The 25,616-nt window shown below is 32.1% G+C and overlaps 4 protein-coding genes across 4 annotated transcripts; all 4 read left to right on the forward strand.

The window, feature by feature from the left end:
• Positions 1 to 441: 441 nt before the first annotated feature.
• LOC146531310 (ecdysone oxidase-like) lies at positions 442 to 4,518 on the forward strand. Its single transcript, XM_085198304.1, has 4 exons — positions 442 to 518; positions 1,215 to 1,336; positions 1,469 to 1,602; positions 2,634 to 4,518. The coding sequence occupies exons 1-4, from the start codon at positions 511 to 513 to the stop codon at positions 4,239 to 4,241; spliced, it is 1,872 nt and encodes a 623-aa protein (XP_085054430.1). The 5' UTR covers positions 442 to 510; the 3' UTR covers positions 4,242 to 4,518.
• A 1,672-nt stretch (positions 4,519 to 6,190) lies between these two features.
• On the forward strand, positions 6,191 to 16,569 carry LOC146531311 (ecdysone oxidase-like). The gene is made up of 8 exons (XM_085198560.1): positions 6,191 to 6,356; positions 7,790 to 7,948; positions 8,427 to 8,560; positions 9,127 to 10,720; positions 15,009 to 15,075; positions 15,867 to 15,985; positions 16,382 to 16,515; positions 16,564 to 16,569. The coding sequence occupies exons 1-8, from the start codon at positions 6,191 to 6,193 to the stop codon at positions 16,567 to 16,569; spliced, it is 2,379 nt and encodes a 792-aa protein (XP_085054686.1).
• Positions 16,570 to 16,631: 62 nt separating this feature from the next.
• On the forward strand, positions 16,632 to 18,246 carry LOC146531312 (ecdysone oxidase-like). Its single transcript, XM_085198508.1, has one exon. It carries the CDS (start codon positions 16,641 to 16,643, stop codon positions 18,204 to 18,206), a length of 1,566 nt encoding a protein of 521 aa, XP_085054634.1. The 5' UTR covers positions 16,632 to 16,640; the 3' UTR covers positions 18,207 to 18,246.
• Positions 18,247 to 20,320: 2,074 nt separating this feature from the next.
• Positions 20,321 to 25,271, forward strand: LOC146531313 (ecdysone oxidase-like). Its single transcript, XM_085198429.1, has 4 exons — positions 20,321 to 20,364; positions 21,900 to 22,021; positions 23,132 to 23,265; positions 23,392 to 25,271. The coding sequence occupies exons 1-4, from the start codon at positions 20,357 to 20,359 to the stop codon at positions 24,967 to 24,969; spliced, it is 1,842 nt and encodes a 613-aa protein (XP_085054555.1). The 5' UTR covers positions 20,321 to 20,356; the 3' UTR covers positions 24,970 to 25,271.
• The last annotated feature ends 345 nt before the right edge of the window (positions 25,272 to 25,616 follow it).

Consider the following 25,616-nt stretch of genomic DNA (forward strand, 5'->3'; position numbering starts at 1 on the left):
CAAAAAAACACTGGCTAAATTAAACTTATGCTTTGCCCATCAATCAAAAGGGCTCTGAGTTCTAGGTAGAAGTCATTTACCTGCATAACTATCTAATTCCTCAGCGCTTGGGCTGTTAAGATCTTCTGCAATGACAGGATTCGTCGAGGCGCGTTCTTTATAACAGTTCTAAAACGCCACATGAGATTAGAAGATAGAGAAAAAGTGAGAGAGGAATAGAAACACAATTTACGTGCAAATAAATATTTCACTTCCTCGAGTGGGGATCGAACCCAGAACCGTCGCGTTACAGTCACACCCTTGTGCCGCTGCGCCACGACGGAAAAATATATGTACTTATATTTAATTTTAATTTACTATTTACTAAGGCACAAAAAGATGTCGATACTAACATAATGTACTTTACATAATTATGTATTTAATGACGATTTATTTATTTTCAGACAGAATATAAACGAAAAGTTAAAGGATTCATCCACAGTTGCTCGTCGGCCATAGCTGTGTGTCAAAATGCTGTTGTAAGTGTTTAACTCTATTTGATGATATATTTTTTAAATATATGTAATACTAGCGGACTAAGGCGGCTTCAACCGCTTGAACTATACGAAAATTTATTAAATATATTTATGAGATTATATACAGTTTAGGGTAAATTCTAATAAGCCGTAAAAGACGTGGTCAATGGGATATTTTTAATAGTCTGAATTTCAAATATAATTTGAAAATTATAGGCATTATAAATTATTTTATAAAATATCTTTATTCTCAATCTTGGTTTTCAATATATTTTTCCTATTTTCATTTTTTTTTCAAACATAAAATATATCTTTAAGATTTATTCTTTAAAACGAAGAACACATCATTTTTAAATGTTAAACTAAACACAATACAATAGGAGCTTATAGTAACGGGGTAATGCTTGCTATATTTATTTTATTCATATAAAATATTTCAATATAATATAGACTTTTTGCACCCCTTTACCATAGAAAATTAAATATGCCAAATTCTTATTACTTCGTCGTCATGTTTGTTAAAAGGGGTCTAAAGATTTTCTTTCACGTGTTTATATGTAGATAATTGTTTCTTTTATATTGTAGAGTCAGAGTGGACTTGATGAGATCATAGTAATAACGTCTGGTACTACAGTAAGGCGATTCATTTTATAATTCTTATTTTTCAAATATAAATTTTTAAAATATATTTTTCATTAGCACTGGGACAACTGGTTGCGAGACAACCACAGGAGCAGCGGCACAGCTCTTCGCGTCGGCAATTAATCTTTTGGCTGCATCACAGTGTTTTGTATGGGAAATACCGAGCAATGACACAGGAAGTTAGTTTACCATTCTATTTTGAATATTTAAATTTATTACGATTGGATATGTTTTTTTATTGAGCGAAGTGAGCAGAGCAGAGACTTTTTACACTCTATGTCACCAATAGGCTCTTTGTATTTATATTTCAGATTTCGAAAAGTATGATTTTGTAATCGTGGGAGGAGGATCCTCTGGAGCTGCGGTAGCAGCTCGTCTTAGTGAAGTTGCCACTTGGAAAGTGCTACTACTGGAAGCAGGTCCCAAGCCACCCATAGAGTCTGATGTAAGCGAATATTCCTTTTTTTATAACATATGTAAATACACACACACATACATACATACATATATAGCTTCATGCTTTATGCCTAGGCGGGGTAGTCAGGAGCGCCAAAGCTACGGTCTCTATATACCTCTTTCGCCTAGTCTACTGTCATCAACCTCTTCATACCTCCGCATGTCCTCCGGGGGGTCCTCATGCTATTTACGTGACCTTCCTCGAGTATTTTTGATATTGTGTTTTCGAAAGTCAACTGAAGTCTCCCCCAACGTCTCTTACCACTCACTTACCCGTCATATTTTTTTTTGCCATTTTATCATCTCTCATTCGTTCGACGTGTCCAAACTAGCTGAGCACATTCTCCTTCATTCTCACCGTAACATCATCGCTAGTACCTGTCGTTCTGTGTATCTGTTCATTGCTGATTTGATCAGCTAAGCCGATACCGCATATCCTACAAAGAGATCGCATCTCGAAGGCATTCATCTTTCTTTCATTTTTCTTCTGTAATATCCACCGCGTCGGCACCAACACTGCATTGTGTACGGCCAAACGCGCAGCTGTGCTGATGTATCGTCATCTCATCAGTGCAGGTACGGGTCCGTTAACCCAGTTACCGGCAGCAATGCGCTTTTCTACATCCATCTCGTATCTTCCATCTCTACTGAACATACGAGTACTTCCCAAATATACCACTTCTTTCACTTGTTCTAATATCTTACTATTTACTGATCTGGCATTCCGTCTTTTCTTCCTCTCTTTCAAAAACCAGAATCTTTGTAGTATATGTAAATAATCAGCTTCACGCTGTATCCTGCACACAGCAGGGTAGGCAGAGGGAACCTCGGTTTACCTCGATACCAGAGCGAAGAAATGGAATTATAAACGTAAATAAATATTTCACTTCCTCGACTGGGGATCGAACCCACAACCGTCGCGTTACAGTCACACCCTTGTGCCGCTGCGTCAGGACGGCCTATGTAAAAAGCTATTTATTTAATCTGTAATTTTAAAAAATATTGTGAAAATTGTTGTAGATACCAAATTTAAGTCCTCAACTTTATGGCAGTTATTACGACTGGCAATATGCAACCGAAAATGATAACATCAACCATCAAGCAGTAAAAAATGGATCAGTACGATGGCCACGAGCAAAAATGTTGGGCGGGGGCAGTTCAATGAATGCAATGATATACATAAGAGGTAGAGATGCTGATTTTCAATCTTGGGTAGATGGAGGAAATCCTAGTTGGACACCTGAAAATGTTAAGTCAATGTATAGAAAATCTGAAAGTTTGCAAGATTTAAATTTATTGCAAGATCCTGAGATAAAAAGTTACTATGGAAGTAACGGACCATCAGTTTTAAATACTTTCAATAACACATACAGAGACCTTACGCTGAAAGTTTTAGATTCCTGGGAGTACATTGGACATAAAAAAGTCAAGGACGTTAACGCAGCAAAATTTGAAGGATATGGCGTTGCTGGAATAATAAGGGCAACTGCTGCTAGTGGCAAAAGACGTGGTACCTATACAGCCTATTTAGAACCAAATCTACAACGAAGTAATTTAAAAATCGTTACCGGGGCTTATGTAACTAAAGTTCTTCTTAATGATCAAAACGAAGCCACTGGAGTCGAAGTAAATGTATATGGTGTAAATAAAACATATTATGCAAACAAGGAAGTAATTGTCAGTGCTGGGGCTGTTAATTCTCCGCAGCTACTGATGTTGTCTGGAATAGGTCCCCAAGACCATTTGCTATCTAAAAATATTACTGTCAAAATCAACTCGACTCAAGTCGGTAAGAATTTACAAGATCATAATTATGTTCCTGTGCCTATCTACGGGGAAGATTCTGGAAATTCCGATTCAAATGCCTACCAATTTGAAGTTATCAAATATATGTACAATAAAAGCGGCTTGTTGGCACAGATGTATTTCAGCGACGTTAGTGCATTTTATTCTCGTAATGAAAATATGTCATATCCTGAATTCCAAAATCACTTTGCTATATTTCCAAAAAATACTACAAACCTGAAAGCACGTTTTGCTACTTTCAAAGACGAGGTTGCAGCTTCTTATATAGGACCTAATGCACAAAAAGCATTGTACATATTTAGCGTTCACCTCCTGCATCCATTCTCTAAAGGTGTAATATCTTTAAGATCATCAAATCCTTACGATAAGCCTATGATTAATTATAGTTATTTTGAAGATGAAAGGGATGTGAACGCAACAGCCGAAGGTATAAAAAAATTAGTAAAAATTGTTGATGCGCCATACTTCAAATCGATAAATGCATCCGTTCAGAGAATAAATATAACCCAGTGTAATGACTTGCAATTCCAAAGCGATGATTATTGGCAATGTTTTGTAAGAAATGTTGCCTTAACGGTGTACCATCCTGTGGGAACGTGTAAGATGGGTCCAAATATTGAAAGCGCTGTGGTAGACAATTTCCTAAAGGTTTATGGTGCCAAAAAGCTACGTGTTATTGATGGTAGTATCATGCCAAACCTGACAAGTGGAAACACCAATGGTCCGTGCATTATGATAGGTGAAATGGGAGCCGATATGATTAAACAAGAATATCTTGGCAGCTCCAAAGCCAGTGAAGTGTCCAACAATAGTAGTAATTAATTTATCGATAAATTGTTGTGTTTAATTGTTTTTTTTATTGACAGTTTATCATTGTTTTTATTAAGATTTTTATTAAATTGCTTAAAAATAAACAAAATTATTTATTTGATCTGCTCTGGTGTACAAAATATACTCTGTGAATGTATAAAAAACATATAAACATTTTTTTTTTATTGAAAATCAAAATATTTAAATCACAGTCACTTGACTGTAGATACTCCCAAATTAGAACTCAAGAAATTAGCTGCCGTAGGGCGGTTAGCTGACTGGTCCTCTTATTCCCTAATTTGTATCAGTAAAAATATTAGCTTTATATATACCACTCCTCAATAACTATTTATTGTATATTTTAATTTTATTATATCACTGATATTGTGCCTACAATTATTAACATTGTAACTATACCTTAGATTTAAGACTTATTGTAAACCTCCTTTGTGATCTTTTTATTATTATTATTTATTTATTTAGCTTCACGCTGTATACAGCACACAGCTGCGTAGGCAGAGGGAACATAGTGTTAAGACATACCGTTCTCCACTTTTTTCCGAATTACGGAGGCATTGCGTGTTAAGTGGCAGAACTCAACGCCGCGCTTTGCCTCGACGCCAGAGGGAAGAAATGGAAATATAAATTTAAATAAACATTTCAACTCCTCACATTGTATAGTAAATAAAAAGAAATAATTAAGTTAAAAGAAACGAGTACAATAATAAAAAATAAAGATTGTTTTCATATTTGAACCTTAACTTCCATCCATCCATCCATCAGCCTTTCAACGTCCACTGTTGGACATAGGCCTCCCCTAATTCTCGCCACTCCGTCCGGTCCTGCGCCTTCAGAATCCAGCGGATTCCCGCTTTAAATTTTAAGTAATCTTAAAATTTAAAATGTTTCTATTCACCCATTACTATAGACACTTTAAATTATTATATTTTCTTCATTTTAAATAACTATTTTTAAATACTTGGCATGTAAAAACGCCCAAGAACCAACTTCTCAAATTTGACATACATTTTAATAGAATAAAGATAAGTTACAGATTGTGATTACTAGCACTGTAATTGCAATGAGCGAACATTTCGTCATCTTGTCATATTTTTAAATATTTTGTCATCCATTAGATTATATCCGCCATTTTCATTGAGTTTTCATGCTTCTGTTGTTACTTTTGTTGTCGTTAGTAATAAAAAATATTACAGCAGAAGTTTGGTAAAGGTGCGTGGCCATGTGATAAAAGAAGAGCAAAAGATGCAAAAATTTATCATATATCATGACAATATGGTGGAGGTTAATGTTGGCGACAGTTCCTCAGAATCCTCCGAATTCTAATAAATAATGAAGAAATAAATACATTTAGTTTTATTATTTACATGGTTAAGAACGTTTTAGTAAAACTTGTGCATTTTCGTTGTTTCTTGTTGTATACAAAGGTCTTTTATATATAACATTACAATGTTAGAGATCAAGCAATAACACTACAAATTTCACTTTGCAAAATAATAAACGATTTTATATATGCATTTATAAAATAGATAAATAAATTAAATAGAAACAAAGAAAAATACATATAAGATTGAGAACCAACATTTTTTGTTTACATTTTCTCTCATGCCACAACGAATAGAATATAGACTCTAAATTTAGTAAATCAAATTTGTTTAACAACAAATCATAAGATAACTGACTATGAGTACATTTAAAATGTATACATTTTAGAACTTCTATACCATATCAACACTATTGATATACTTTAAATGGATTCCATGACATCCTGGATTTTAGCTCGATCTTCCGAGCATTCAATTGTTCGGTATATTTTCAGGTCAGCAGTATACATAAGAAAATAGCAACGTTTGAAGAAGATACCAATATCATTAAGGAATATTAAAAAAGTAACAGACCTAATATTGAGCCTTGTGGTACAACAGAGCTCATAGGTACACAAGATGATTCAAAACCTGACGAAAGTGATGGATGTAATAGAGAACTCGAAGTCGGCATTTCAATTACATGATAGCGACAGATTCACAGGTTATTTTACTACAGCAGTAGCGATGAGGATACAGTTTAAAGGCTGCTCCTCAGCTCATGGTAGCAACGACGAGAGGCATTGTAAAATACAATTTAAAAATAGATATTAAAGATAGAAATGTCGTGGTCTTATCCAGTATACTAAAGGCTACGGCTGTTTTGGTTAAACCTTTCACCTCCTTCCCCTATCTTCTGACAGGCACTTAAGCAAAGCAAAAAGTTAATAGATATTAATTTACACATGTATAAAAAGGCAATCCAAATAAACAAACAAGATTTTCTTAGGAATTAAATACATAGACATATGCGTAATTATACCTAATTAGAAGCCTAGTAACAGATAAAAATAAAATTGAAACTGATAATTTTGAAAAGCTAGAAAAGGTACGGACCACGAGTCTGTAGTGTTTAGTTGAAATATATTTAAAAAGCGATGACACCGAGGACGTTAAAGCTCGCGCTTAGTAAAAAAATCCTGGCGAACGCCAGACCTGCTTTAGGAATGAGTCAAATGCGAGTCGGACTCGTATACCGAGCATACCGTATCAATTTCAGGATATTATATCAGAGGGAAGTACAATTTGTAACTTTAATTTTGCTGACGTATGTATTAATTTTCTAACCATTATAAATGTGTAATGTTTTTTCTGTGAAATATCGGATATTGGAATATTGGATTTTTTTTCTTTATTTGTACTGCAAGTTCTCACTTGATACAAAATTTCATAAATGTAGGCTCTTGAGAAGCACCCCATAGGTTTTGATTACAAAATGCAGCAAATACGTATTTGATTGTGTTGCCTTAAAAACGATTTTTTCCTGTGCCCTAAAAGTCTTTAATATTTATAGACTTTAATATTTAATAATAATTTCAGCTTTCTCCACGGAATCTTAAGATATGTAGTCTCGACAGGCAACGAAGTGAATAAGGGTTCCGTTTTTTTCCTTTTGAGGTACGGAATCTCAAAAATTGAGCACACAAGAGGCTCAGAAGAGACAGCCAAAATGAAACTTCAACTCTCTTCGGCTTTTAAATTAATTATAAGCACATTTTTAAGAAAGAAATAATAAATTAAGGAACAAAAAATATGTAAATATGTTATTAATATGTTAATTGTTATATTGTAGGCCACAAAACAGATGTGGATTCTTTAATATATTCACGTTTTTTATTGCTATGTATTTAATGTCAATTTATTTGTTTTTGGACGTAATATAAACGAAAAGACAGGTGAGACAATTACAGTTGCTGTTAGCTCGCTGGGTGAAGCTTCAAGATGTGTTTGTTGTAAGTACATTATTGTCTCTAAGAAATAATTTAACTTTAATTATTTTATTAATGTTTTTGCTTAAATTAATGACTGTCTCACTCTTAATAATATATTTCTTTCTGAACGAATGATGGCCTAATTTTCTAAATAAACATTTGCCCAATTCGAATAGGAATTTCGGTACATCCTCTCTTACTTCTTCCCTAAATTTTACTTTTAAATGATACGTTTAATAATACATAGCAATAATAATAAATACGAACTATCTTTCTTCTATTAGCGCCGGCACTACCGGTTGCTCCACAACCACAGGAGCAGCCTCCCAACTCTTCACGTCGGCAATAAATTTCTTAGCTGCATCTCAGTGTTTTGTATTTGAGACACCGACTAATGATACAGGAGGTAAGACTAAAGTAAAACTACTAAATCTTGCCATAAATATTGTTAGAAAGAAAAAAAAAATATTATATGTAAGACTATTAAAAATATATAAAGATTTTTCGAAGTGGTATTCATTGGCTGTAAAATCTTCCATTTAAGCATTGAGGCCAGTTATTAAATACTAACACGTACTTCTTCTATTGGAACCAACCTTCTACCAATCGTATGGATTGTTTTAGGGACTCTAAATCATCATGGTGCTTAGAACAAGCATTACTCAGCGCTGATGAATTAAGGAACTATCTCGGGTCATATATAAAAATAGTAGATTCCAAATTCATCACTAATATGTTGTTTATTTTTAATTGTAACAGTATTTATTAACTATAAAACAAAAACTTTAAAAATAATAATTAAAGAAAAATAATCACATCTTTACTAATTTTCTTTATTTTTGCCGTCTTTTTTTCTTCTTTTACAAGTACCATTTTTATTTTAGAAAGTGAAAAGTACGATTTTATTGTCGTGGGAAGCGGGTCTGCCGGAGGTGCAGTAGCAGCTCGCCTCAGTGAAGTTAGTAGCTGGAAAGTGCTACTGCTAGAAGCAGGTTTCACACCACCCATAGAATCTGAAGTAAGAGCTATATATAAAAAATTTATTACCTTTTCATTAGTTTATAGAATTATTAGAAGAGCTCGCGAACTCCTCAATGATCAAAAAATAATAACTTATATCCAGAAATTATTTAAAACGTTCGTTTAAACGCCTTACATACGTTGTACGTTTTATATAGATCAAATTGGGCTTTAACAGAGTATCAATAACATTAATATTTTAGAGGCCATCACAGTATTAAAATAAGGGAGAGAGATTTAGAACGAGTAGATACGTGTAAATCATCGCGACGTACTTGGTAAGACTCATGAAAATCGATAATAATATATAGTTATTATCTACACTAACATAATAAAGCGCGTTAATTTGATGTTCGGGTGTAAAGCAGTTTTAAAATGAATTTATAAAAAATAAAATAAGGTCCTAAAGTCAATATAAAATTTTATAAAAGTCTACCGCGACGACGTAAGATATTTTTTATATAATAGAAAGATTATTTAGTATAGGTTAGTAACTTAAAACATATTGAACCAAACAAGAGCTAGCGGATATAGTTTTAATTTTTATTATTTTTTACATTTTAGATACCAAATCTGAGTACTCAACTTTACAATACCTATTTCGATTGGCAATACGATCTTGAAAATGACGGTGTAAACCATCAAGCAGTAAAGAATGGCGTGATTCGGTGGCCACGTGGAAAAATGTTGGGTGGATCCAGTGCAATTAACGCTATGATATATGTAAGAGGCAGAGATGCTGATTTTAAATCTTGGCAAGATGGAGGAAATCCTAGTTGGTCGCCTGAAAATGTTAACTCTAAATACAAGAAGCTTGAAAGCTTGCAAAATCAGAATTTATTACAAGACCCAGACATTAAAAACTTTTACGGAAGTGATGGTCCTGTAGCTATTAATAACTGCAATAGCACTTACAGAGAACTTACCGAAAAAATTATAGATTCCTGGGATTACATTGGATTTAAAAGAGTGAAAGACATTAACGCAGCTAAATATGAAGGATTTGGTGTTTCAGGAATAATATCAATGAATGCTGCTGGTGGCAAAAGGCGTGGTGTGTATTCCTCATATTTAGTACCCGCTAAGCAAAGAAGTAATTTAAAAATAGTCACCGGAGCTTATGTGACTAAAATTCTCCTTAACGATAAAAACGAAGCTTACGGAGTTGAAGCAAACGTGTATGGTCTAAACAAAACATATTATTCTAATAAGGAAGTCATTGTAAGTGGTGGAACTGTTAACTCTCCACAGCTATTGATGTTGTCGGGAATTGGGCCTCAAGCCGATTTAGTGGCTAAAAACATAACTGTAAAAGTTGATTCACCCAATGTAGGCAAGCATTTGCAAGACCATAGTTATACACCCATAGCTATTTATGGAGACTCCGCTTTAGAAGCAGATCCAAACGTTAACCAATACGAAGTAATTAAATATATGTATAACAAAAGTGGTCTGCTTGCACAGAATTATTTTAGCGACGTGTGTGCATTTTACTCTCTTTCCAACAATATTTCGTATCCTGAATTCCAAAATCATTTTGTTATATTCAAGAAAAATACTACAGGGCTAAAAGCACGTTTTGGAAAATATAAAGACGAGGTCGCAGCATCTTTTGCAGCACCTAATGATCAAAGAGCTTTGTATATATTTAGTGTTATTCAATTACATCCACTTTCCCAAGGGTCGATATCTCTGAGATCATCAAGTCCTTACGACAAGCCTATAATTAAATATAGCTATTTCGAAGACGAAAGGGACGTCCAAAAAATCTCAGAAGGTATTAAAAGCTTGGTAAAGATAATTGACGCACCTTATTTTAAGTCTATCAATGCGTCTGTTCAGAGAATAAATATAACTCAGTGTAATGACCTCCAATTCCAAAGCGACGATTACTGGAAATGTTACTTGAGAAACCTTGCTCTTACTGTAGATCATCCAGTAGGAACATGTAAAATGGGCTCAAGCATTGAAAATGCAGTTGTAGACAATTATTTAAAAGTTTATGGTGCTAAAAAGCTTCGTGTTATAGACGCTAGTATTATGCCTAACGTAACGAGTGGGAACACTAACGCTCCATCAATGATGATAGGTGAAATGGGAGCTGACATGATCAAACAGGAATATCTTGGCAGCTCAAAAGCGAATGCAGAAGCCAACAGTAAGAATTAACTTTTTGACCACCTTTATACATAATTTAGTTTTTTCCTAATATTTCATCAATGATATAATATTGTTACTACACAAATATACATAAATTTAATTTAATATAGTATTTCATTGACCTACAATCATTGAAATTCCAGCAACTAATATTTCAATGCTAGTAAGCTAGCTTAAACAATTTAAAAGTTATTGTGAATTAAATCAAGTTTAAATCTTTTTTAGTGTTCTTTATTTTTTTTATACATATACTTATAATTAAATCATAAATGATCGGACATAGAAGATATCAAAGTAAAACATAAAATAAATAAATATATTCGGGACAAATATCATAGAACCCATTTTCAAACTTTATGTCCGTCCGTATTACGTAAGAAGTTGTTTAAGTCTGTTTTGTAGGAAGTATTAGAGATACTCTATAAATTAAACTGAAATTTATCTGATGGTGAAATCCCATGGAAATTGAGGGATGTCTAAATGCACATATTATGTGTTTTGTTTTACTTCTTATAAAAATATATATTTGCTTTTTGTAGTTATCATCTAATAGACAGACACAATTCTTCACGATTATTAGTTACAGGTTAATCTTTTAAATATACGGGTGGAAGCGTGTGCACTTGTTTTACGGGAGCAGCATATAGGATAAAATATTTCAAACTCATACAACTATGAAATGGTAGTGTTTTGTATCGATTTGTGATGTATTTTAATTTACCTACTAGTGTTAGTAGGTAAATTAAAATATTTCTAACAATATCATCAAATGAATGAAATACATTCCGTTCACCTGACATACAGTTCCAAACTATTCTGAAATCCGCTTAAGTCAAGCTTATAAGATTAAAACGTCCATTTTATGAACCGCGTAGAGAACACAGCGCTGCCAATGTTTACATAAAGTGGATTAAAATCTAAACCCCGCAATGAAATGAAGTTTATGTCACCGTAATTTAGCACTAATGCATCTCTACTTCCGATTGTAACGTAATTTTCATAAATTTAACTAACAAGTAATATGTTACGTATTCTAAAAATATAATATAATTTATCTTTGAAATACAGCGACTGATTTGTAGCTTAATATATTTCATAACTATATTTGGAAACTCAAATTAGTTTGAATTTGGCACACATCACACCTATCTAGTAATTATTATCGGTTTAAATATTTTAAAAGTATTTGTCTGTGAGTTTGCAAGTTCATGTAAGTCCTAAAACACAAGCAAAAATTGTTTTAATATATTTGTATCAATTGTTGGTGGGCCTTATAAATAAATAAATAAATATTTGTCTGTTTGTCCAGGCTAATCACCAGAACTACTGAATCAATTTTAATGGGGCTTTCAATGAAAGATTGTAAAAGAGAGAGTTATGGAGCAACATCTTTATACTATTCTTTATCGCAGAATTGTCCGTAGAAATACATTTGTATTATCGTCTACCGATAGATAAATTAATTAACATTTTTTTAAATAAAGCACAAAGCGCGGCGTTGAGATCCGCCACTCAACACGCATTGCCTCCAGAATCCGGAAGAAAGTGGGCAACGGAGTGTCTTCATTATACACAGATTTATTTCTATTTTAAAAAGTACTTAGGTATTTATGTAATAAATTTACAACCGGAAACATTTAGTTACAAAAATCTTAAAATAAAATTGCCAAAAAAATGCAAATAAAAATCTTTTACAATTTTATTTATGAAACTAAATAAGAAAAAAATTACTATACTCGCAGTCTGGCAATAAATAAGTACTGTTACAATTAAAAATAAAAAAAATATCGCTTTTGTCATTATTATAGTTTTTATATGATTCTTCATAGTATTTTCTTGTTTTCACGCCAATATATTATTAAATATTTTGTGATATTAATATAAAGTGGGGTGATAAAGAGAACAGAATCACTTTGATTGCATTACATAAGGTGGGTATGAATCCAAATACAATTTTTAAAATTCCCCACACGCTTGGTGTTTGTCAAATGTTTGTTTACCGAGTGTACCGATTACCCTGGTTATGATGCCATGAAATAATTTTTATAAATGAAATAAAAAATAATATGCCATGCGGCAATTGGAACTTAATGCCGCGCTTTTGCCTCGATACCAGAGCTAAGAAATGGAAATTTAAATTTAAATAAATATTTCCACGAGTGGGGATCGAACCCACAACCAGTCTGTTTTACAGTCACACTTTGTGCCACTGCGCCACGACTGAAACGTAAAATAATGTAAAATTTTCACCTTTTAACGATATCATCATGATAGCCTTTTCTAATAGTTTTTTTGACATCGACGGCGTCTGTTTCCAATATTAATGAGCACATTTTCTTTTAAAATCCATCTGCTGCATGGATTTATAAAGCTATTCTAAACATTCTAAATATTATTTTGCTGTCTTTGTTTTTAAAATTAATGTAATTAGAAATTGTTTTACACATTATCCAATTTAAAAAAAAATTGTGCCACAATAAAAAATTTAGGCGGAATCACTCGAAGGTAAAGTTAAGTGTAAAGATATTTTATTAAAAATATTTTTTTAAATAATTTGTCTTCTACTTTTATAAATATTGTTTCTTTTATTGGATTCACCACTTGCCCGCAAATAAAATCGTTATTTTCCCAATTGAAGTGAGAACAATGAAAGATGAAGAGAAGGTACTCGGTTTATTTTAAATTTAATTAATCATTTTAAATGAAGGCCATCCTAAACAACTATGAGGCGGCAAGCACAAAACTGCAATAAAATAATGTTTTTTTTAATATTATTTTAGATAATTGGCTAATGCAATTCCGTTATATTTTGCTATTTTTTTTTAAATATTTTTTAATGATGATGATATTTTAATTATTATTTTATTGAATATTTTATTTCTCTAATGAATACATTTATTAATAATTGGTATATTTAATTATTCTAGTTTTCGTTATATAATATGTAAGTAAATCAAAGCGTTATGTTAATAAATACTCTAGTGTATCCATTTATTTTCAAACTCTCTATAAAGCTAAGCGTAAACTTGGAGATTAAAAAGTATTTTTTTTTATAATTTTCTAGGCCACACAACAAGTTTTGAACTTTCGTTGTAATTGTAAGGTTGCATAATTTTTGCTCATATTTAATGACTATTTAATTATTTTTGAAATAATATAAACAGAAAGACAAGCGATTCTCTTACAGTTGTTTTTATTATCTCGCCGACCAAAGCCGTACTTACGAGTACGTCAAAATGTCATTGTAAGTGCCTAAATCAGTTTTGCATGTTATTAATAAGTGTTTCATATTAATTATACGTTTATTGAATTTTAAGCTTTGTAATTGCTATATTTCGCACATAGCAGGTCAAATAGAAGGAACATGGGAACCTAGTGATAAGACACTTCCGTTTCCCACTTTTCGAATTCTAAAGGCATTGTGTTTTGAGTGGCGGAACTCAACGCCGCGCTTTGCTAATAACTAGTTATTTCCACGAGTGAGAATCGAATCTACATCCTACCGCGTTTACAATACCACGATAGTGCCCTTGCGGCACGATTGGCCTCAATAAAATCTCGGTAAATAATAATTATATTTATTAATTAAAATTGCATAATTTTCTTGTTGAGTATTTTGAATGAATTATATTAAATTAATATCAATTCCAATTTCTATGCTTTGAACAGAATTATTGTGAAATTCTTATTGTAATTGTAGAAAGAATAGCTCAACTAATGTTAATGATATACCTTTACATGTGCAGTGGAGTTATAGTGATTTTAATATGATTTTCTTATTTCTTCGGGTTTTACTTTTTTAAAAAGAAATAACTACTCCAAGTTTAAGATATATATTATGATTGTCTAAAAACAAATTCAATATTTATTGGTTTATTTAAATAGTGTAACTATCTAACATTATTTTAATATTTTTTTATCATATGTAATATTTTTTTTATAAAAAATTTTTTTGAAAAAAATATTTAAATTTATATTTATATTTTCTTTGCTCTGATGTCGAGCCTCGTTGAGTTTCGCCACTCAGCACGCAAAGCCTCCAGAATTCGGAGAAAAATGGGGAATGGAGTGTCCCAACACTAGATTCCCTCTGCTTACCCTGCTGTATGCGGAATACGGCGTAAAGCTGATTAATCTTCAATAAGAAGATTTTATTAATATATTTCGATCCAAACGTTATTTTCAGTATTTTAAGGTTCCGTACAGCAAAAGTAAATCCGTCTGTTAAGGCCATTTATCTCGAGATTAAGTTGATATATTAAGATTAAATAACATTTAATTTTTAGATCTACTCAGATCTCTCCCTGTATTCAAGGAAAGAAAGCTAAGTGTAAGTCAATGTGATCAAAAGATGTGAGCACTTATACATCGTTTTTGCTGCATTTTATATAAAATTTGCTTGCCAATCTAAACCTTCAGTTATCAGGTTTGGCATAAAATGAGAATTTACATTATGACAAAAGGAAAAACACCAAAAAGATTGTATGATTTTTTTAAGTTCTACTTTCCGATGACCTACCAAACCTGAAATTGATACGGAACCCTCTGTGGGCGAGTCCTACTCGCACTTAACCGTTTTTTTATAGTTACGTGCCCTAAGATAATTTATATCTAAATTGATATTTTATTCTATTTATCATTTGAATTATTCAATTCAAAGGAATTTATTAACTTATGACAGTAAACTGATATTTAATAATTATATACAAAATGCAAATTAAGTGCATTTCTTATAGGTTAATCGATGAGGTCGTTATAATTTTAATCCAACAATTCGTTCTTAATTGTACTACTAACTAAATACCTCATTAAAATTATACCTTGATTTGTCAATTTCAACATAACAAGGAAAGGAATAATAATACAAAATTATCTTAATTTTTTATATATACATTTATATAACCCTTAAGAGCTATAATGAATTACATTTTTTTACTATTTTGTTTGGATGAATTTATGACGTTTCATAATTAGAAGTGAACGGGAAGTACCCTATGGATTTTGATTTTGCGATAAATATAGTCGTCAAACTTCAGTTTCCGTATTTACCTTTTGAGGTACGGACTCCTAAAATTATTAAATATATGGTATTGTTAATTATGCAAATCTCAGAAATATTATCATATTTTTTTTTGTATTTTTAGAGATATCGGTGGTTGCTCCACCACTACAGGAGCAGCTTCACAACTTTTCGCATCGGCAATCAATTTTCTAGCAGCGGCACAATGCTTTGTATCAGAAAACCCCAAAAACGATGACAGAAGTAAGTATTTTACTTTGGACTTTTATTTAACACAATAATTAGCTCTAAGTGCCTTTATCTACACGGATTCGTTTAAGCAGAGAGAATAGACATGTACCTGTATATATTAGATCAAAATTCTCTATTATTTACTTCTCGGCTAGATCAAACATTTTAATTCCGAACATGAAGCCAATCGTAGCGTTTTTGTCAAACATGGACATGTGGCATACTACAAAGGCTTTATGTATTGCCTATACTAAACTTTGAAAAAATACGAACGACATTAAACAAATATATCTCAAAAAGTGAATCAAAATAGAGATTAAAAAAAATCTTTAATTGTTTATTATTTATTAGATAGGTAGGCTATATAGCTAAAACTGTTACGAAAAATATTTTTCTTTTACGTTTCAGATTTTGAAAGGTTCGATTTTATAATTGTGGGTGGAGGGTCTGCTGGTAGCGTGGTAGCAAATCGTCTCAGTGAAATCGATTATTGGAATGTATTGCTTTTGGAAGCTGGTCCGAGACCTAGTATAGAATCTGAGGTAATTATATTAACTTCTGGTATATAAAGTTATGTTCTTTTGCTATAGGAATAGTTAAGTAAGTACAATTATTTATTTATTTAGCTCTACTTATTTAACAAAATATATTTTTGTAGATACCCTACATGGATCATTCTCTTTACTACTCTAGTTATGATTGGCAGTACGCAACTGAAAATGATGGTATAAACCATCAAGCAATGAAAAATGGATCAGTACGATGGCCCCGAGGCAAAATGCTAGGCGGAGGGAGCTCAATTAATGCGATGATATACATGAGAGGCCGAGATTCTGACTTCAAATCTTGGGAAGAGGAAGGAAATCCTAGTTGGACGCCTGAAAACGTTAACTTGCATTTCAGAAAAGCGGAAAGCTTGCAAGACATGAATTTATTACAAGATCCAGACATAAAAAACTTTTATGGGCACGAAGGTCCTTTAGTTATAAATACATTTAATAGTACATACAGAGAACTTACTGAGAAAATATTAGATTCTTGGGAATACCTTGGATTTAAAAGAGTCAAAGATATCAACTCAGCACACTTTAAGGATTTCGGTATTTCAGGAATAATAAGAGTAACTGCTGCTAATAGCAAAAGATGTAGTACTTATGTAACGTACATAGAGACTGCTAAGCATAGAAGTAACTTAAAAATTGTCACAGGTGCTTTTGTTACGAAAATTCTTATTAATGAAGAAAACGAAGCTTATGGAGTCGAAGCAGATGTTAATGGTAAAAAGAAAACTTTTTATGCTAATAAAGAGGTTATAGTAAGTGGTGGAGCTGTTAACTCACCGCAATTATTGATGTTGTCTGGAATAGGTCCTCGAGAGCATTTATTGTCAAAAAATATTTCCTGTAAGATCAATTTGGAAAGTGTTGGAAAAAATTTACAGGATCATAATTATATACCTGTACCTATCTACGCAGATGAACCGGGAATAGAGGACCAAAATGCATTAGAATTTGAAGTAATAAAGTATATGTATAATAAAAGTGGTATGCTCGCACACAACAGTGTTAGCGATGTATGTGCATTTTATTCGCGTAACGAAAATATGTCATATCCTGAATTCCAAAATCACGTTACTATTATTTGGAAAAATTCAACAACATTCAGACAACACTTCCCTGCATATGAAGATGAAGTTTTAAAATCTTATTTAGAACATAACATAGACAAGGCGTTGTATATATTTGGTGTTCATCTTTTACATCCATTTTCTAGAGGAGCAATATATCTAAGATCATCAAACCCATACGACAAGCCCATAATTGATTACAGTTATTTTAAAGACGAAAGGGACGTGAACGCAACAGCAGAGGGTATTAAAAAATTAGTAAACATAGTAAATGCGCCTTATTTTAAATTCATAAACGCATTTGTTCACAGAGTAAATATATCACAGTGTAATAACCTAACATTTCAAAGTGACGATTATTGGAAATGTTTTTTGAGAAATGTTGGTATTACAGTATATCATCCAGCAGGAACATGTAAAATGGGTAAGAATCCAGAAGATTCGGTAGTTGATAACTTTTTACGAGTCTATGGTGCAAAAAGATTACGTGTTATAGACGCTAGTATTATGCCAACGTTGACAAGTGGAAACACCAATGCTCCGTGCATTATGATAGGTGAAATGGGAGCTGATATGATTAAATATGATCATCTTGGGAAATTATAAATATAAACAACGTTTTTATGTATATATTTACAATAAGTGATATTTAATATAAACAGTCTCTAATTGTATTATAAAAACAAAAAATATGCAATTGTAGAACAGTTATTTATTTTAACTTTAAATTAGAATTAACAAAATGTATAAATATTAATCTTCAATATGAAATAGACGAAGTTTTTTAAGTAAAAAATATAATTATATGTAAACTATTGATGAATGAGTATTTTGCTAATAAATAGTGTAAGGATGTTTGTTTTTTTATTTTTAATATTTCTCTATCTAATATAAAAGTGAGCTTAAAACACACAAATAGATACAATCATCTATTATTATATTGTCTTTTCTATCTATTATATTTTATGTAACTGAAAACATTTTCATTGAAGAATTTTTTGATAAGAGATCATCCATTTAATAAAAATACAGGGGAGTTTCTACAATGGCATCAGAACAATTTTTTTCGGACCTACCTTGCATATTTTTAATATCGGCATTGAAATCTTAATGAAAAAATAAAAAATCATTATAATTATTCGGTAACATTTTGTATTAAAAGATGTATAACCATCTATATTTGGTATAAATGAAGAATCGCTAATCCAACATTCTGTCAGTACAATAATATCTAGATCAATATTAAGATTATTATTATCCATTAGATTTTCTAATTCAGACATGTTCCGATCAACACTACGTATATTTTGCGTTATTATTTTTAAGCTGTTGTTAGTTTTAGTAACTAATTTACAACAGTTCTCGATATCACAACTTACTTAGCACATTAGATACAGGTACATTTTCAATGTCCTCGGCAATTTCAATTTAAATTATTGAATGTAAGCTGTGTAATTTAAATTATTGAATGTAAGTGCAGTATATCGCTAAGATAAGGTTATATTACTGTAGCTATCGATTTTCTTTTTTTATTATACTTATAGTTTGTGTATACAATGAAGAATTTTATCTACCTATTTATCTATCTATATCGATAATATATCCCAAGTTGTTAAAATTCGTTCTCCTCTTTCTATCTTTGCCTAATTCCTGTGCTTTCCCGATGGCCTAATTTAGAAAAAAGTTATTGAGAATTAAAATTGGAATTTAGACAAATGCAAGGTGATATTCGTTAATGTTTTTTAACAGAACCTGTTTAACAAGGTGACGTTTTATCACCGTCTGCATCGATTGAGGAATCATAATTAACTTTAAGGATAATGATAATGAGTCTATTTGACGCTTGGGTAACTTTTGCAGTGCCATATTATTTAGGTATATATTTTTTATTTTATTTGATTTAAATTTTATTCGGTGTATTTGATCGTTATCCGTTAATGAGGTTTTTTTCTTCGCTTGCGTATATTAAACTAGCATTTACTAACATTTCCCTTTATTTACTCGAATTCCGGGGACGATCTTGGGTTTTATTTACATTTAAGTGTGACTGCGCCATATCTTTCGCGATGGTTCTCCCCGTTTCCTATGGTCTTCCTCTATCCTGCCCAGAAGAATCAAGGCAGTTTTTACAGCGTTACAATCACCCCTTTTCATCATATGCCCGCAAACGTCGTTGCAGACATTTTGAATTACCATACCATACCATACCATACGTTTGCATGGGCTATCATATCTCAACAAAAACTCCTCAAAAACTTAAAACAGCTTCACGACCTATCCCGCATACAGCAGGGTAGGGAGAGGGAACCTAGTGTTAAGACACTCCATTTCCCACTTTCCTCCGAACTCTGGAAGCATTGCGTGTTGAGTGGCGAAACTTAACGCCGCGCTTTACCTCAACACCAGAGCGAAGAAGTCGAAATATAAATTTAAATAAATATTCCATCTCCTCGAGTGGAGATTGAACCTACAACCAGTCGATTCCAGTCACACTTTGTACCCCTGCGCCAATTCTCGCATTGATTTAGGACATATCAAAAACTTGATATGTGCTAAGTTTTAGTTTTTTATATCTCGTACTTAGTTTTTTGTAGAAACCAAAATTGTAGGTCACGAAACAGATGTACCTTCATAAAAACTTAATTTATAAAACACTTTAAATGGCGATTTATTTGTTTTTCTACAAAATATAAACGAATAGGTATGTTATTCTATTACAGTTGCGCGTGTCTTGTCGGCGGTAGCTGTACTTCAAAATGTTATTGTGAGTGCCCGATTGTGTGCTTGAAATATTTTAAATTTGTTAACTAAAATTTATAATTTTAATGACATTAAAAACTTTTCTTTATTTATTCCTGAGAGAAGAGAAATCGGTTCTTTTCTCAATACAATGATCAAAGTGAAATTTAAGTTAATTACAATTATTAATTATCCATTTTATTTTTATATACAATTTAACGTGAAAGAGGTTCTGTGAACGTAATTATTTTTACTGTTTTAATAATACCGCAACGCGTTGTGGGTTCGATCCGCACTCAAAGAAACGAAATAATGAATATTTTTATTTCTTCCCTCTGGCGCCCAGGCAATATTCCGATGTTGAGGTCCATCATTCCTCACGCTAGAGGCATTCTCCAGAATTCGGCGGAAAGTGGAGAGCGGAGTGTCTTAACACTAGGCTATCTCTGTCACATGCGGGATGCAGCGTGATGCTGTGAAAAATAAAAAAAATAATCCCCTCCTCAACGAGCAATGTCTCAAAAATTTGGCAGAAAGCGCTGAACAGAATGTTTTTACATTAAGTTACCTTTGCCCCTCCTACCCTGTTACGATACAATGTTAAACTAAAAAAAATAACAATAAAAGTAAATAAATAATAGATATACTAAAATTAAACATGTACTAATTTAAATTTGTTATTTAAAATGTAGCAGTAACTCATAAATTTACTTTAATTAATTGTGTGCCTCATACACCTGCACTTGAAGACTGTATTTTTTGTACTTTTAAATGTATATTTACATCAGAAATTACAATATGTTAATGCAGTCACAGTCATAGTTAAGTATTAAATGAATTTAAAATAAACAGGAATTTAAAATATCCTATCCTAAGACGTGTGTAACGTGTACAACTAAATCATCATCAATTATCTCCGCTCTGGCACCAAGACAAAAACCCCGGCGTTGAACTCCGCCTTATTATTACTAGTAATTACACAATTTATATGACTTAAAAGCTTGTTGGCTGTATTATCCCAAAGTATAAATATTATGAAACTTACTAAAGTAAACAAGGCGAGCTGTTTACTATCAAAGTAGGTACTATCAAGACTTACTAATTTATCGTTTTTCATTAATTGCTTCTTTTTAATTAAAAAAATATAATTTAGTTGCTTAATTTTCTCTTATAACGATATCACGTATACCACACACCACAGTAGGTAAAATAAACCTAGTACATCAAGATCCTCTACTAGAATACATGATAGTGCATTCAATGCATTCAATTCATTCATTCATTCATTCATTTCATTAAAAAAAAAAAATGCGTCTTACCAAGTGGGGTGTGAACCGCGACTAAAATTGTTAATATATTGATATATATTTATATGAAAATACATTAAGTTTCTCTTCATACTTTATTTTAATCAAAATTAATCAGCTTCACGCTTCACAAACACTCAGCAGGGTAGACATTGGGATGATATGATGACAATTTTATGACACCCTGTCCTCCACTTTCAGCCGAATTTTGTGTTTAAAATTAGAATTTTTCACAACATTTTTTTTCTATTAGCACTGGCACAAAGCATTGCTCCGTGACTACAGGAGCAGCTTCCCGTCTCTTTGAATCAGCGATTAATTTTTTAGCTGCAACACAATGTTTCGTACCGGAGTCACCGACTAATTATACAGGAAGTAAGTATTAAAAATATTATAGACTGAGATCCCAGGGCCCCAAAACCTACGTCATTTTAGCAAAGCTGAAATTTTGAGGATCTTCACCTTTCAGATATAGCGTCAACTTAAGGTATACGTATAGCTGTGTTAAAGTGGAAACGCTCATTTTTTTATATGTTTTTAAGAATAATGTAAAAAATGTATATTTATTAACACCAGACCCTTTATGTCGGCCTTAACTCCTGCCAGACATCCTAAAGGTTGTTTAAAATTAGGGCAAATTACATTAAACTATCAATCTTTAATTTTAAATATATAACTTAAGGACTATTTCTAGACCCCTCAAGCACCCAGACCAATCCGATGGCTCAAGCATCTTCCCAGACAGAGATATTTCATTATTTGGCGCTATCTTTAAAAAGGACTTTCAAGTTAGTGAGTAGGCATACTGTCTAAAGTACATATTATACTAAAAGTCCTCAAAATTTCAGCTTTGCTAAAATGACGTAGGTCTGGCGGGTCTGGGATCTTGGGCTATTATATTGATAATATTTTATGTAGAAAAATGTATGACTTCCTAGACATTCCTTAAAAATGTATTTTTGTGTTGTCACATTCTTAGTTTTGCAGAATGTAAAATAAAGTTCATATTTGAGAGCTATGGATAATGTTCTCCTCAACAAAAACTTTTTCGTGAGGCTGGGAAATGCTGTTATATAGAAATGCAGTTACATACAAACCACCCATAAACAAATCCTACGTATGTACTTACTTAAGAAAAAGTCAGCTTCACGCAGTATTCCGCACATAGCGGGGTAGGCAGAGGGCACCTAGTGTTAAGACACTCCTTTCTCCACTTTCTTCCGAATTCTTAAGGCATTGCGTGTTGAGTGGTGGACCTCAATGGCGTGGTTTTCTTCGACACCAGAGAGAAGAAATACAATTATCAATTATTTCATTGAGTGGGCATCGAACCCACAACCAGTTGATTTTCCAGTCATACTATGTGGCAACGATCGACCTCTTATACTTGTAATAAATAAATTAAGATACACAATAATTTATTCATAGTTGAAGTTAAACAAACGACTGCTTATTGATCACTGTACTGTGTTTTTCTGATTTCAGACCTAGAAAAATATGATTTTATAATCGTGGGCGGAGGAACCTCTGGAGGTGTAGTAGCCAATCGTCTTAGCGAAATTGAAAATTGGAATGTCCTACTGTTGGAAGCAGGTTACAAACCACCTATAGAATCTGAAGTAAGCATCACATATAATAACATTATTATTTATATTTTTATTTATAATATTATATAATTTAAAAAACACACTAAAATAACCTTTTTTACTTTTATTGACTTCTTAATATATTTATATTTTTTGTAGATACCCAACTTGGATCCTCTACTTCAGAATACAAAATATGATTGGCAGTATGCAACAGAAAATGATAATATAACTCATCAAGCTTTAAAAAGTGGATCGATACCATGGCCACGAGGGAAAATGTTAGGTGGGTGCTCCTCTATAAATGCAATGTTTTACGTAAGAGGCAGAGACGCTGACTTTAAATCTTGGGTAGACGAGGGAAATCCTAGTTGGACGCCAAAAGATGTTAATTTACACTATAAAAAAGCAGAAAACTTTCAAGATATTAATTTATTACAAGACCCAAATATACAAAAATTTTATGGACATAATGGTTCATTGAGCATAAATACGTTTAATAGTACATATAGAAAAATTACTGAGAAAGTTTTAGAGTCATGGGAACACATTGGATTCAAAAACGTGAAAGATATTAACTCGGCAAAATTTAAAGGAAATGGTATATCAGGAATAATGAGAGTAACTGCTGGTGATGGTAAAAGACGTGGTGTATATGCATCGTATATAGAACCTGCTAAGTTAAGAAAAAACTTAAAAATAATTACTGAAGCTTTCGTGACTAAAATTCTTCTTAATAAAAAAAATGTAGCAATTGGAGTAGAAGTAACTATAAATGGTGAAAATAAAACATTTTATGCCAATAAAGAAGTTATAGTAAGTGGCGGAGCTGTTAACTCTCCTCAATTATTAATGTTATCTGGAATAGGGCCCAAAGAGCATTTACTGTCTAAAAATATTTCATGCCAAATTAACTTAGGTAATGTAGGCCAGAATTTACAAGATCATAGTTATATTCCTATTCCTATATACGCAGATAAACCTGGATTTGAGCATCCAAAGGCTTATGAATTTGAGGTTATAAAATATATGTATAATAAAAGCGGGTTGCTTGCACAGAATAGTTTAAGTGATATATGTGCATTTTATTCCCGGGACAAAAATATGACATATCCTGAATTCCAAAATCATCTAACTATTATCTGGAAAAATTCAACAACAGCTAAACAACACATTCCAGGCTACAAAGATGACACTTTTAATTCTTACTTGGAATATATTCAACAGAAAGCGCTATATCTATTTGCTTTTCATCTTTTGCATCCATTTTCAAGAGGAGCAATATATCTAAGATCACAAAATCCTTATGACAAACCTATAATTAAATATAATTATTTTGAAGATGAAAGAGACGTGAAGGCAACAGTGGAAGGTGTTCAAAAATTAGTTAAAATAGTAGACACACCTTATTTTAAATCTATTAATGCATTTGTTCACAGAGTAAATATATCCCAATGTAATAAATTTGAATTTCCAAGCAGCGATTATTGGCAATGCTTCGTGATAAATGTAGGTGTTACCGTGTATCATCCAGTAGGGACATGTAAAATGGGTCCAAGTTCTGAAACCGCAGTGGTAGATAACTTTTTGAAAGTCCATGGTGCCAAAAGGCTGCGTGTTATAGACGCCAGTATTATGCCGAGCCTACCCAGTGGAAATACTCAAGCTCCATCAGTTATGATAGGCGAAATGGGTGCAGATATGATCAAAGAGGAACATTTGTGCGACTCAAAATGACTGAATGAATGATGACTAATTTATCGACCACCTTTATACGTTTTTTCCTAATATTTTACCAATGTTATAATTCTGTTATTTATTAAAATTTATTGAACAATGAAGCGGGTAAGTGGGAGAAGATATAATAAATGAAGCAACTATTGCAAATTCTTGAATGTGTTTTATATATTTTTAAAAAAAAATATTTAAAAAAATTATTAATTATTATTTTAAAAATTATTACTGTACTTAAATTTAAATGTATGTTATGTATTCGTCCTATTATCTACATTATAAAATGTTGTAAAAGAAAAGTTGTGTGAGCATAATATTTTTGATATAGTAAAGTAACAGATGTTCCTTCTAAGAATTTTAATTTTTTAACCAAACAATGCACAACGAATGAAGCGACTGCAAATAGTTTAAATATTTAAACTAATCTATATATATAAAAAGGACTTGTCCTCACTGACTGAGGTAAGACGCACGCACAGCCGTAACCGCTGTGCGTAGAAACGTGGAATTTGGACAGATGTTTACTTTCATATTCTGGACATCCACTAAGAAGGGATTTTGAATAATTTTAACCCTAAAGGGGTGAAATAGGGGTTGAAAGTTTGTATGGAAAAAAATTTAAATCGGCACCGATTGTTATAAGATTTGAA

The sequence above is a fragment of the Heliconius melpomene genome, chromosome 15 (assembly GCF_056956725.1).
Source record: "Heliconius melpomene rosina isolate 202511_hmr_F chromosome 15, ASM5695672v1, whole genome shotgun sequence".
NCBI lineage: Eukaryota > Metazoa > Arthropoda > Insecta > Lepidoptera > Nymphalidae > Heliconius > Heliconius melpomene.